We start from the raw sequence: 14,557 nt of genomic DNA, 5'->3' as shown, positions 1-14,557 counted from the left end.
TTTTAATATAAATCTTTAACTGTGAWCATAGTTAATACTAAAGTTATTACTAAGTAGGAAAATCTGTCAGGAGCAGTAGCTTATCTGGACTATTGTTCTAACTTTGGAGGTCATAAGCAACTCCTCTCTCCTCTCCATGGCAGAGGTGAGGCTTTGGAGCCCATCAGGTAAGGACTGCAGCTCCCCAGCAGCCAGGGAAGCAGTCTGCCTCCTCACGGCCCGAACCACGCGGCAGCCCTTCGTGGCTTTCAGAGTCAGCCACAGTCTAGGAGCAGCTCCTTTCCTAMCCAAAGGCGCTGCCTGCCCTGCCTAGTACGCTCCATTCCCCCAGATCTCCCACTTCCCATCRCAGAGCATGTTTAATCTAAGCACGAAGAACAAAGAATCAGAAAAWTTTTTTGGTCGTACTATGGCCATTTACCAACTAGAATCCTTTTGTACTGAAAACTGCAGTAGAAATGAAAACTTAAAACTTTCCCCCATTTAATCCATAAGAGTAATGAACAGTCTTTTTGAACAAAATATTATCAGGAGATCTCTGGATACCATTAGACAGTAGCTCAATTTGAACTGCCACTCTACAACCCTTCAGGCCATGTTTCCATTCTCTTCTTGCTACCGCCAGTCCTCATTTAAATATAATGAGCCAATTCATAGAACAGATCCTCCCAAAACCCAGGGAACCAGCTTCACTCGTACCGGCTGCTCAAACCAGCGTGCCACACGGTCCCGAAACACAATTCACAGAAGACTGAGGAAGGGACAGAAGGGAAGYGCAGCAATCTAGACTTTGACCGACTTTAAAGGGGGCCATGAAACAATACCTCCCACCCTTCCCAAACGGGTTACAGAACTGCTTTCTAGGCAGCAGGAGAACCCGGGACTTCTGAAAATACTAAAAATAACCACCACCTGGCATCACTTCACTATATTCTCTATAACTTTTGCAGAATACCACTACCAGAAAGCCAATCCAGCACAACTTAGCCAACCTGCTCCAGTAAGTTATGGTGCTTCCTTCMTACCTATACATGCAAGCAAGCAAAATACCACAGCCCATTAATAATATAGCTGTTCTAGTATTCCTAAAATATTTTTGCTCTATCAAAATGCAACCTAAACATACAAAATGCTTTCAAGAAAGAAATAACTGAAATATGTCATTCGGCCTGTTCTCTGACCAATTCCTCTCCCCGAGCACAGACTCTTAATGCAGTGTCTACTAGCTTGATGGTTAAGGTAAAGGTGCGTATCAAATGGAAACGTATGACTTATTCTAMAAATTAAGCTGTTACATCAAGCCAACACCATCACTTCATTGCTAAAATGCAACTGTCTGGACAGAGGAAGAGATGCTATAATAAATAAATGAGCAAGAATTAACTCATAAAAAAGCATTCTTAGTCTTATGAACACCTCAAGAACTTCAGAAACATCAAGCTCCAAGTTATTCACAGACACTGTGCAAAAAAGTCTGATCTATCTAAAGATCATTTTACCTTCAGAAAATAGTGCAAGCCAAGTTAGAGAGAAGGTTGAATGGTCTATTCATTCTAGGTTTTGTTTAAGAAAAAGCTAACATTTTTCTTTTTCTAAGGAAAGTACAGATTGTGTACTCCATGTTGTATCTTGAGACACAGGGAAGGAGATATTAATTTCTTCAGCAGCCATTCCTGTTTTTCAGCTTATTCTTACCTTAGCATGACCTTCTTCTATGATAGTTTAACCAATTACACATATAGAGCTGGACTGGAAAACAATCCATTTAAAATATCCTAGGGGAAAAACCCTGCAAGAAGCGACTTCACCAGTTAGATCAAATATTTGTTCTGGTCTTCATGCAGCCACACAGATAACTCTTCTRGTGTAGCACAGAACAGCAACAGGCTGCTGGAGGCTACTTGAGCCAAATTAAGTATCCCCAGCATAACATTTTAAAACAAAAACTGGAGCTATAGTTTACCAAGTTCCTGAAGTTCATTTTAACCACAAATTGACTTAACTCTATAGCACCCTCCATTCAAGGGCTGCATTCACTGATCCTAGTTCCATACCTTATGAAAGTATAATTAGCAAGCTGCAGACAAACACATGGCTTCTCCTTCCTCCATGGCCTTAAGTTCATCAGCTGCTTCACTCTGCAATCACATTGTCTGCTTGGAGTTTCACATCAAACTCTTTCCCCCCTCTTCTTTTAATGTCACCTGGTTTATGTTAGTAGTGTTGACACAGCACCCAACTGATACCAAAGACACCACATTCCTATGAAATAATGACCCTAAAAAAACCCAGAGTATCTACTGTTCAACATGGAAATAATATATGTACTATGAGCTATACAACTACCTACAATGTACATTTTCATTTAGCTTGACAGGCTTGCTTGGGAGCTGGTAATGTAATGACCAGTGGAGCGTCTTTTGGGAGCCATTAGCAGCCAGACTGCCGTAAGTTTTCSTCATAACACTACTTCCTATGGTTTGAGAAAGCAAACCAACAAGAATACTCTTGCAGCTATTGTACTGTTCAAAACACAACATTAAAATAAAGAAATATTTTTTAAATGTTAGTAACCTTAAACAAACGTTGTCAATTATATCACATTTGAGAACTCCAGTTTGAGAGACAAAGCTCAATTTTCCCCCCGAGAAACAGTTTATAAGCAACTCAGTATTTAATAATCGTGTTTCATTTCTGACTAAATTAGTATCAAAGTTAAGCMGCATTCCAATTGCACAATGTTATGTTCAAATCAAAGAGTGAATGACTGAAAGCAGACAAAAAATTGATTTATACAGGCACTCAAGCTATACAGAGAAGACTATCCAGCTTTTAGAAAATTAGCCTAGAATAGTATTGAGAAATTAAAACACTACCATGCTTTCTGTCTTTAAATCAGAATCGAGAGCTCAGACTTGCAAAAAAAAAGATTATTTTTAAATAGAAAACTTCAAAATTCACAGGCTAAAGATGCATCACAGAATCGGCAAGGTTGGAGGGGACCTCTGGAGATCATCTAGTCCACCCTCCCTCCTCAAGCAGGGTCACCTAGAGCATGTTAGACAGGGTTGCATCCAGGCAGACCTTGAATATCTCCAGAGGAGACTCCACAAACTCTCTGTTCCAGCGCTCAGACAACTCTTACAGGAAAGAAATTCCCCCTCACRCTCAGGCGGAACTTCCTGTAGTTCAATTTTTGCCCATTGCCTCTTGTCCTGTCACATGGGACAACTGAAAAGAGTTTGTCCCCGTCCCCTTGACACCCTCCCTTCAGGTACTTGTGCACATTGAGAAGATCCCCCCTCAGCCTTCTCTCCCCCAGGCTGAAGAGGCCCAGCTCTCGCAGCCGTTCCTCGTAGGGCAGGTGCTCCAGCCCTCTGATCATCTTCCTAGCCCTGCGCTGGATTCTCTGCAATAGATCCACGTCTCTCTTCACTGGGGAGCCCAGAACTGGRCACGTTAATAGAATGGTAACAGTATGCTGCATTTTGTTCTGAAAGTAAAGGCTTTTCATCTCACTCCACAAGTACCATGGAACATTTTTAGCCGATCAGCTTAAAAATAAGGGCCCCAAAATAACAGAAACATTCATTAAAATGCATTTGAATTTGAGTAGAAACAAGCCTGCTACCATTGCCAACACGGACACAATGCAGCCCAGGGAGCAGTGCTGCGGTTCTACCTTTGGCTCAGGCACCAGCTTGCGGGGTGACCTTGAGCAAGCTCACAGCTTCCCCCCTCTACCAATCCTTCACCCAAAGGGGAAATGGAGACAAAGGTTCTACAGAAGAGATTTTTTTTTTTTTTTTTTTAAGGTCTTCAATAAAAAACAAGTACCAAAAGTTAAATATAATCAGTATCATCCACTGCAAATATTTTGTTATTTCCTTCCCCCACATTCAATCAAAAATTGTGAATAGCAGTATTAGAGAACTGTCACTTTTCAGGTACAGTACTAAAAGTAGTTAGCCTTTATAGCATGGCTGTCTCAATACTTCCACAGTTATGCTCAATGCTTGTATGACAATAAATCTGCTTTGTAAACAGGGTAATATAGCTCCAACTTCTACTGGAAATATTTTTAAGACAACAGTTTGAAGAGCAAAACATATTAATATGCCCCAATGTTTATTAAACAAAACTTTACCTACAAAATTAATACATTATACTTCTGTGATTGCTGYGCAGTTAGGCCAACTGTCAAACTTTAATGCAATTCTTTGAGTTCACCCCAACTTTAATACTTTCACTTGATTCAACACTAATCTTTGAGAATGACATAAATCAGAAACACTACACAGGCAATAGTCAGAAACAAGTATAACTGAAAACTTAGCAATTCTCCCCCCATCTCTAAATACAGTTATTAAAGTTAATGATGCTTTCAAAAAAAACTTGCACAAAATTAAAACCAAACAGGAACATTTTGTCTAATAAACAGTTAATCAAAGCTTCTTTTGGATTAGTATTTTGGCACATGGATCAGGACTAGTTGGAAATAAATAGCTATTACAGAATTTAGTAACTACGAAGTTTTTCTTTACTCAATCACACATTTAAAACAACAAGAAGTCTTACAAGCAAAAATTGAGATATTATCCCATTTCCAACACCACAAGTAACRCTACATCCCATCATTACTATTCTGACAGGAGTGTTGACAGTCTCCTCCAGACAGYTGTCAGAGTACAGGTACACCATCATCACTTCATTGCAGCAGCATCAGTTTTCCCCTCAAAACAAATCCTAAGCGTGATGTGAAGTACAACAGGATGAGGAGAAGCATTTGAGATCCCCTCGCACTTTTCTATGTGTATTTCTCATTTCAGTCTCATACAGTCTCGACACATAACCCCATTAGGCAACTCCAGTTTTCATTGCAATTTGCACTTCCCAAAGATACTAAATTATTCAGTCTATGATATGAATAAGCGCATTCCCCTATCAGCRAGGATTTAATGAACTATCTTCACTGTAAGAGAAAGGACTGCAAATCAATATACTTTCTGAAGCTCTGGATAAAGCAGGYACCTTATCTCAAAGATGTGATTATTTAATAATCGAACAGCCTAAACTCAAGMATTTCTAACAATTTCAGAGAAATTTAACCTCAAGTTTGTTTCTAAGATTAGACTAACAGAATAAACAGGACCTAGAAATAAAAATCTAAGTTTCTTTTTCCTGCTCTCCATTTACCTGGAATTAGAGTAATTTAAGAKGAATATTAGAAAAGTGTTTTGTTTGCCTCATTCTAAGCTGTTCCTGTCCTCATMTTTCTATTCAGAGCATCCCAAGCCCACTTTAAGAAACAAACATTAACAACTGTTAAAGACATTTAAAATATCAGTATGAATCCTCCATGCATGCAATTATGTTAAAGAGTCAAAACAGGCTTAGTTACAGATGCATAAGATCTTTCAGTTATTCTTGCGATACTTTCAYGTTCTGCAATCAACAACTCAAAGAACCTCCCTAAATGCAAATTATAAATTTAAAAATCTCTTCCCTCCCCCTTTTTTTTAACCCTCTCAGCAAGGCTTTCCTGGGACTGAAGACACGTCAGACCAAACACTGGACGGCTCCAGCTGAGCTGGAAGGTTTTGCACGTTCTGTACAGTAACCCTGTGTTCCACGCCTCTCCCAGCACATGCTTCCCTTACTTGCCCTTTTTCCTTTAAAGGAAAAATCCACTTTCTTAAAGATCAGAGAAAATTTTCTCAACTATCTAGTTTCCCTTCATGGAGGTTTTTCCAGAGTCACTTTAATTGTCACACTGAACTCAACCTAACGCAGGTAAGAAAGCTTGCCTTGTAACGCGATGCAAAAACCTTCACAGAAAGCGGTCCTCTTTACTCGAGACCATTAAGACCAATTACTGAATATCCAGACCACATGGAACGCGAAAAAGTTAGATTATTATCTTCAAACRAGTTCTCAAAGTGGGGACACATTCTTGTCATCCGATTAAGGGGCAGGAACTTCTGACCATCTCAGACTATTATTTCATGAAATGAGAAAATCTTTCAAAATTTTCCAAAGTGAGRGCCAAAAAGAAGTTTAGACAGATATATTGCAAAGAAATCCAAACAGTATGGAGTAGAAATTTGTAGTTCTAGTAGTCTGGTTAACCTTAAAATTCATGATTCAAGTGCAGTCCTGAATGAAGTCTCTTCTGTTCTGGATTTGCCAGCAGTCTATAATCTGCTCAACCAGCTAGCAATAAAAAAAGGTCTAGCTAAACAGCTAACTGCTAACACAGTCATTCAAGCCACAACGAAGCAAAAACCCTTTGACTTCTATATTAATTTAAATAAACTGAGTTCAAGCAGGAGAGAAATTATGATGATCATGTAACATCACAGCACTGTAGATCAGCTAGGGAGGGGAAAAACTTGTTTTAAACGAACAGTGCATTTCAAACAATTTCACTGACAAGGCAGACATCACTTTAGAGGCCTTTGAGACAAATATGTACTCTTTTAAAAAAAGAAAACTGCCAGTCATATTAAAGCCTTTATTCTACTACAACTTCAAACACTATTCTGCATTCTGAACTTATTAAAATGACAAAAAGCCTGTCACTATATACTCAATGGGTACGTACATCAAACATTTTTGATCTTGYTTTTGTAGATCCACTAGAGGGAGATCCTAAATTAAACAATGTCAAATTATGGCAGTATGGAACAGGTAAAGATCCCAATTGCAAGTGGAAATCAACAGCATTTTTCAAATACATGCAAGAGATGGGGACTTCATTAGCATGTATGTGYGGAATATAAAAGAGCTGTAATATCTGACTTGTAAACCAAAAGAATGTCAACAAAATAATCTTTACTATKCCTCAGAAGTAATTTAGAATTCTGTGAACCTTGACAAAGTTTTAAATTCACCTATAGCTTTATAAATTTCAGAACAGTATGTTAAGCTAAGATTAAAAYTGTTTTTCCTTTTATGAATAAAATACAACTAATAAATTAGTCTGCTTATTTTAAAAGTTACCAAAATGAGAAAATGTAGCAGAAAATAAGGATATTGGAAGAATCTTCAATTGTAAGCCTTTTTTGAAWAATAAGTGAAGTTATCTATATTGGATTTCTCCGTTTTACTAGAGTTCGAGATTTTAAATGCTGTTTTAAACAGGCCAAGAAATGTTACAGTTTACATAATTACAGAMAAATTATACTCTTTAAATATGGATTTCAGAAACAGTATCATCAGACCACATKAAACTGCATATATTTGTAATTTTGAAAAAATCTATCAGCTAAATTCGAAGAAACAATGATGAACATACAGTGTATTGATCTTCACATATCAGCACAAATTCCTATGGTAACATACACTTCCCTAGGACTTCTAACAAATCTTACAGGCAAATTTGTTTTTAAAACAGAAGGGTTCAGTGCAGGGCAGTTTCAGCACATTTCCTCAATTGAACAGCTAATATTAGACCTTCTGAGCCAGCGGCCTGTTGACTTAAATATTTAGTGACATCAGAGATGCTGGAAAAAAGAATTCTTGAAAGGCCCTGCACATTAAGTTCGTGTAGTTAGAGAGTACATAAATCCCTACATGAGACGACTAAACAGAATGAGGCTTTTCAAGACCTGAAACACACGGAAATCTTGAATTCCACAGAAGCTAAGCACCAGAGTTTTGTGTTCAAGTTGAACGAATGCAATTTGTATACAGGTTAAACTTCACAGCACGATGGGAAAGTATCGCAGCCTGTTCTCACAGCCAGAGCAAGTTTAAAGTGAATCTTCAACGAAACACAACAGGACCCGTAGGTCAAACAAGTTATTTGCAATAGTTCATATCCCAGGGCATATGTAATTCACTGAAACCATTTAGCGCCTAGGATCCATGTCTAGCTGCAATTTCTGTAAATTATACCGACTGCAGAGACCAGAAAAGAAACTCATTAAACTGGGCAAGGAGCCCAATAAGTGTGTTTCTGAAGCATAAGCCGTTCAGTGTTCTCTTTCCACTGTTGAAGTGGTCACATTCAGAAAGATATTTGATAACCTTTTTTATTTATTTATTTTTTTAATTCTTAGGGTGACAAGGGCCAGAAATATTAGTATGTAGACCATATACTGACAAACCTCCCAGCTGATAAAAATGAGGAAAAGCAGTTGATAGTATTTGAATGCAGATACAGTATGAAGACTTATCTTTGGAAATGATACTGGGCTTACAAGAGGTTCCACATATGTCTGCAAGACATTTTTACATGCAGTAGTGCAAAACTGCTCATTTTCAGACATCTGAAGTCAAATGACTGATAACATTAAGCTTTGTTTTTATTTATCTTAACAGAAATCAGAGTACCTATATATCTGTGATACAGGTAAGCATCTGAAACATCATCCTGAGGCAGCCACCACRTTTCTTGGCCCACAGAGGTAATGGAAGAACCGCATTTCCTCCTAGGCTGATGGCACCTACCAATCACTGGTAATTCAATTAATGTATTTTGACTTATCTACTGCTACAAAGTTCAATCACAAGAAGGAAAAAAATAAGTAGTCTTCTTACAATTCAGAGAGCCTAAACGTTAAAARCAGTCACTTTCAAACATTATTATGCAACTTACTCACATCTTTGTCAGATCTACATCTAATTGCCATTAAGAAAAATCTGGGTAAAATATGGCACTCCAGCCAGTAACTGGGACATGTTATTATGGTCATACTTGGTTTCCATTTTATAAACTACAAAAAAATCCATCTTTGAACTTAAAGGGGAGGGGAGTGTAGGTCAAAACAGACCAAAACAACAAACATCAGGGTTTAACTGGTGTTAAATTGAAGGAAGCAGAGAAGTATACTGAAATACCACTTCTGGCACCAACAGAAAGTACTCTAACAGAGTGATTTGGACAAATTCAATGACTGGGGCAAACAGAGGACTAGATTCCAAATACAACGATTTTAGCGCATTGCGAAGCTCATCTTTCCCTCTCTAACTCTCCACCTACTTAAAACATTACTTAAGTGATGTAATAAGAAAGGAGTTATTTAATTTTGAGTTCTTTGCTCTCATGAAATTACACTGGTGGACTAATGTGTTTATGACTTTTTGGTATTCTTAAATTTACATTCCAAAAAATCCCCATAAAATGGTTTTAATTTGTCCATGTCTAAATAATGAATTTTTACAAACTGAAGTCTTAGTTCACTAGAATTTCTCTTATCAAAGARCATAAAAACATACTTAGTTAGTTTGACTATACTTTGTATAAAGCATAATTGTGATAATCAATGAAATGAAAAAAACCAGGCACATTAATTAAAATTAAGCACTGTCATGTCTGTACATGTCGTATCAGCATTTGTATTAGCTGAATTTTAATGACAGAATAAAATTAAGCACTGTCATGTCTGTACATGTCGTATCAGCATTTGTATTAGCTGAATTTTAATGACAGAATAAATTTAGAAGAGAAAAAATATATATATGCACACACATTTATATCATACATACACAAAATATATATACACACACACTGCGTATGTAAAATATACTCTGTGTGTATACTACACACACACACTATACACACACACAGAGGGAGCGGGAAACTACATAAAGCTCTAAGCCTGAGGTGATTACCATAAGTCAGACCTAATCAGATTTTATATCAAATGATTAGAAATTAATGCTTATTATGTTCAAGTGCTGGCTGCTGAGATAAACATTTGGAGTACATGAAATGTTTACAATCAAGTAACCCTTGGGGAAAGAAGAATTGAGGGGTTAAGAGGACAAAATTCCATGGAAGAGTGAGATACTYGACTGGATTATTTTAACTGGCAAGGACACCTTATTCTTTTAACTATCTTTTATTTTTTGGCCAAGTATACTGCATAATAGCATAAGCATTGCAGAAGGTATYACCCTTCATTTCCTAGATAGCTTATTTTGAAAAGTTAAGTTCTGAAACAAGCATCAAAATGAAGAGAGACTAGATAAAAATCACCCTTTACTGTTGTAGAGTCATCTCTAGTAAGGTTATCCACAGGCTCTCTTCTACATAGCAGAAACAAAATTAGCATCTCCTGTTACAGAGGCAATTTTTAAAGTTTAATGAGGAAAAAAGAATTCTCTTTGGTTACAGGAACACAAAAGCTTATTGGAATTTGTGCAAGTTAAAAACTCCCTGTCTGCGTGTCACAGCATTACCCCATTCAGTTTGGGCTAATGTCTACCTGCAGTACATTACGGACCCCATCTGAGGACTGAAAGCCACCAAGTTCTCCACCAGTGATTGAGTACTGTGTATTATCCTGCTTGCTATCTAAAAGAGCACAAATGAAATGGAGAATGGAGTATCTGTTGTCTAAATTCTATGTGATCGTTTGAATACGACTCCTGGCTCCATGGTGTCCAAGTGAGAAAACCACTGCTAAAAGGAAGATTATAAATTCTAAAATTTGGGAAAGAAAAAAAAAAAAAACTTTTCATTTTATCTGTTGTTTCATAACAAAYCACTACTCATTGAGAAGAAAAAACATCAATATACATTGAGAACACTTTGCCCAAAGGATTTGTCTAAAAATCCTGCAAAGTACTCTGATTAAGTTTTCAGCATTTCTTGGTCATGGATGTGCATGTGCATTTTAAAAGCAAAAGTCAGGAAGCTTCTACATATGACAGATGAAATGAAAAAAAAAATAGATTTGCTTGTTAGGAACTGTAATTATACAGATGGCAGTCAGTTGAAAGTCACAACCGAGCAGCAGCAATTAKTTAGACAAAATAGCCTAATCATTTAAGCAGCTAGAGGCTGAAGATCACAGCATCATTAGAAACAATACTTAACTATCTCATCTTTTTGCATAAACATTTACAATTTTTCATCTTTATATTCAATCTTCCAATGAAAATTAAAATACCCTTACCAGCTTCCTGTGAATTTAATACTTCTAAGGCATGCATCATGGCACTTGCGAAGACATTGGCATCTTCTTTGCTGCCAAAATTAAGACCATACACCTGTCTAGCATCACGCCACTGGTGGAAGGTTTGTGTAGCTTGATTGTACTTCAGTCCTTTTGGAATGGCACAATTTATTACCACCTACAATTAAAAAAAAAAAATCTTAATTACCTTTAAAGCTACTGTTTCATCACCAGTTTCAGCTTAGTTGTGTGGGTTCATTTCATTCTCACAACCTACAAGGTCATAATATTCAGGTAAACAGTTTTTTTTTTTTTTTAATTCTAATATTGTACAAAATCAGTTATGAGAACAGACAAGGGGAAAATGCAATACTTCTGAACTTCGCAGTTTAAACATTCTCATCTCGATGCAGTGAAGTTYGACAACAGCAATTTATTAATATTAATATTTATGACTTCTAATAGCAAAGTACTTATGAAGTAAATATACTGAAGATGAATACGTGGTTGGATTTCAGGAACTGTCTTAATTTTCTATTAACAGCAGAGAATACTCATTAGAATTTTTTTTTAATCAAATTACCACCTCCCCACTACCGCTGCTGCACCCCTTGGTTGACACAGTTTTCAGCAGCAGTTTATGTGGACCTCTATTGTGCACCACAAGGTTATCAGCATCTTGCAGAATTATTATACCTCAGACAAAAGGTGATAAATTCTAGGTAGCTGGACAATCATTTATTAAAAGCTATCCACTAAGAGGATCTCACTGCACCTTGGACAAATACATCCTCTCACCTTTTGCCATGGAATAATCGGGGGGGGGGGGGGGGGGGGAAGTCCTCAGACAAATGCACAGAGACCATACATTACTTTGAATAAGGAGTTAGTGACAGATCAAATCACATGGGAGATTAACAATCTATGCTTCAGGTACATGATAAAACCCAAAAACATACACAAAACCACTCAAGAAAAACCATACACAAAACCACTCAAGAACAGATCAAAAGAAATTTGGAAGAGAGTAAGTTACAAGTTAGCTGGACAAGTGTAGATCTCTAACCCACATCAAGTATCACAAGACAGAGTATATATCAAGATAAAAGGATGAGTTTGCCATTTAATCAAAATCTATTAATTTTTTCATCAGGGAAATTAAGATGCAACCATTGTTGCTCCCTTTCCAGGCTCTCAAAGCAGTATATCATCAATATTAAAAATGCCAGAAGCTCATTTCACAAAAATCATGCATCCAACTTTTCATAATACAGAAAGAACTGCAGAAGACTGTTGGCATCTTAAAGATAGTAGAGAAGGCCTTCAAGAGACAGAGAAGTTGGTACCTATGTGGATTGCAGGTAACAGCACAGAGCAAGGTACAACAGAAGTTTTTAGGCTGAGACTTCGGCTTACAGAGGGACAGCTGAATTGTATGTAGTGTCTATTGTCTTTCCTCCTCTAGTCTATATATCTGTCTGTAGGAAAGAATGATGAAGAGTGCACAAGGAATGTCTTCTGAAGGTTTGTAAAGTGATTAGCAGCTTATAGGGGAAAAAAGTCAAAATAAAATTTTGCTAGTTCAATTAAAAAAAAAAAAGAACTAAATTCACTAATTACAGTTCCCATCCTCTTACTGAAAATGTATTTAATGTTAAAAACAAATCAGTAAAATAGCTAAAGTTTCCAATTAAAAAACTTTCAGAGACTCACTTACCTGATGATCCTGAATCTTTCTGCCCACTACTCTAAAAGTGTTGTTGCCTGTGTGATGATATATATGAACTCTGCTGAATCCAGTTGATCCACCAGCTGGTACCCATTTCTTATTGGCGTCATCGTAGACCATTACTGCAGCTCGTGCTTGGCAGATACTCTGCTCACTGTTAAAATTGAAGTATTTTGGATCAGAACATAAAATTACTTACAAACCAAAATGCAATCATTTGTTAATTTATTTATTTGAAATGTTAGAGTCACCTTCAAGGAAATTCACCTTTCATAAATACAAAATTGCAAGCACTTTGACATTTCACTTACAGATGTATGTTCTGAAAAGGTTTTGTCAAAACAGATGACTTTTGATGGAAGAGATTGTGGTTTCCCTCACCACCAACCATGAATTTTAGTTAAATTCTAAAACTATAAGAAAGTTTTCTGCAAAGACTGAAGAACAAAGAATCTATGGTTGCACTAGCTTTACACAATTTACATTTTCCAGGGGGCGATTTATTCTACGAGACATGAGTATAGGAAGGCCCTTGCTCCTTTTAACATCTGTAGGAAAACACACACCACATATTCAGCGACAAAGCTCARCACAGAAAAAACTTATCTGCTCACAAATGAAATGCTATTTGTTTCTGATGCTTTACATCAATTTGTATCTAGAATTTACATGATCTTGCTCAGAAAAGATTCTGTTGATTACTATAAGCCTCAGTTTTATCAGGAGACTTTACTGCTATCATCAGTTAGCCTACAGTAGTTATCAGGAGAGTAAGGTACAGTCTCAGATTAAAAGGAAGCGTATCACAAGTGTCATCATATCCAAGAAATCCAAGAAAGCAGAACATACCTGAAACATACTATTAAGAGAGGAAGAGGATGGGACTACACAAATTGTCTTTACTGGAAATGTCCAGATGCAGACCAAAAATAAAAATAGAAAGGAATGGTTTCTTATCAGTAAGTAAAGTTCTCTGAACATACCAACCACTCCAACAGATGCAACATTACAGAAGGCACGTGAGATGCCTGGCTTGCAAGGAATGTGGCCTGCCATTTGGAGAACGGGAAAGAAGGATGAAGGGACTGCTTTTGTAATTAAAAAAAAAAAAAGTGTAAGTAGTGAAAAAATTATTCATAACATACAAAGGTGGAGAAAGAAGATTTTCTTTTTTCTTCTTCTTTTTTTTTTTTTTTAAGATCAAGTTTGTATTTCCATCTCCTAGCAGAAGAAAATACAGCAGTGTATCCAGCTGCTTTTGTTAACTTTCAGTGGCACTGTAACAGCCAGAGAAAGCACTCAAYACTAGAACGACTTTCAAGGCGAGGCGAGAAGAGAGAATACAGAGATCGTGCCTCTTATGGAAGCAAGATCAGATCAGGAAATACATTCTCAATTCTGAAGTCACACACATTCTAGTCTCGCCACAGGTCAATACAAAAGCTTCCTCATCAGTGAAAGCCATGCAAGAACATACCATATTTCTCCAGGTACAGCATTTTGGAACTCAACCATCCTGCACAAATCCAAGCCTAGASACGTTCTGGTTTGTTCTTAGAGGACAGAACACGCACAGACACTAGTAGCTTTATAGAAAGCGTAACACTATTACGGAAAACATCTGAACCTGAAACAGGAATTTGTCTGAATAGACATTCAGCACACACATGCTAAATCATAGGTGAGAGGACCTAGATACTGATTTGGAAGCAAAGCCATGCAGTTTGTAGAGTTCTTGCCTAAAATGAATTCATCTCAGATCTGCAATCACATGGCAGTGTGATAAAAAAAAAAAAAAAAAGGTAATTTAGAGTTCTATTAAAAATTGAGAATATGAGTACAAGCTAATATGTTAAAATTACAGTGATGATAAAACTGGAGAATGATTGAGTACAATGATCAGAAGACTTGATTAGTAGAA

At 37.0% G+C, this 14,557-nt stretch overlaps 1 protein-coding gene across 3 annotated transcripts in view; it reads right to left on the bottom strand.

The window, feature by feature from the left end:
• The window catches only part of ENAH (ENAH actin regulator), a 50,988-nt gene extending 38,202 nt beyond the window's left edge, over window positions 1-12,786 (bottom strand). For all 3 annotated transcript variants that reach the window (XM_085311649.1, XM_085311658.1, XM_085311672.1), the window contains exons 1-2: window positions 12,625-12,786; window positions 10,908-11,085 (exon numbers count right to left, since the gene is read on the bottom strand). In XM_085311649.1, coding sequence (XP_085167775.1) covers window positions 10,908-11,085; window positions 12,625-12,756 — 310 coding nt within the window. In that variant the 5' untranslated portion in view covers window positions 12,757-12,786. The remainder of the gene's footprint in view (window positions 1-10,907; window positions 11,086-12,624) is intronic.
• Between the last annotated feature and the right edge of the window lie 1,771 nt (window positions 12,787-14,557).

This window comes from Rhea americana, unplaced genomic scaffold (assembly GCF_003343005.1).
Source record: "Rhea americana isolate MKP2758 unplaced genomic scaffold, rheAme1 scaffold_109, whole genome shotgun sequence".
Lineage (NCBI taxonomy): Eukaryota > Metazoa > Chordata > Aves > Rheiformes > Rheidae > Rhea > Rhea americana.
Note: the sequence above shows the minus strand (reverse complement) of the source record. Positions and strands in the feature narration are given on the sequence as shown.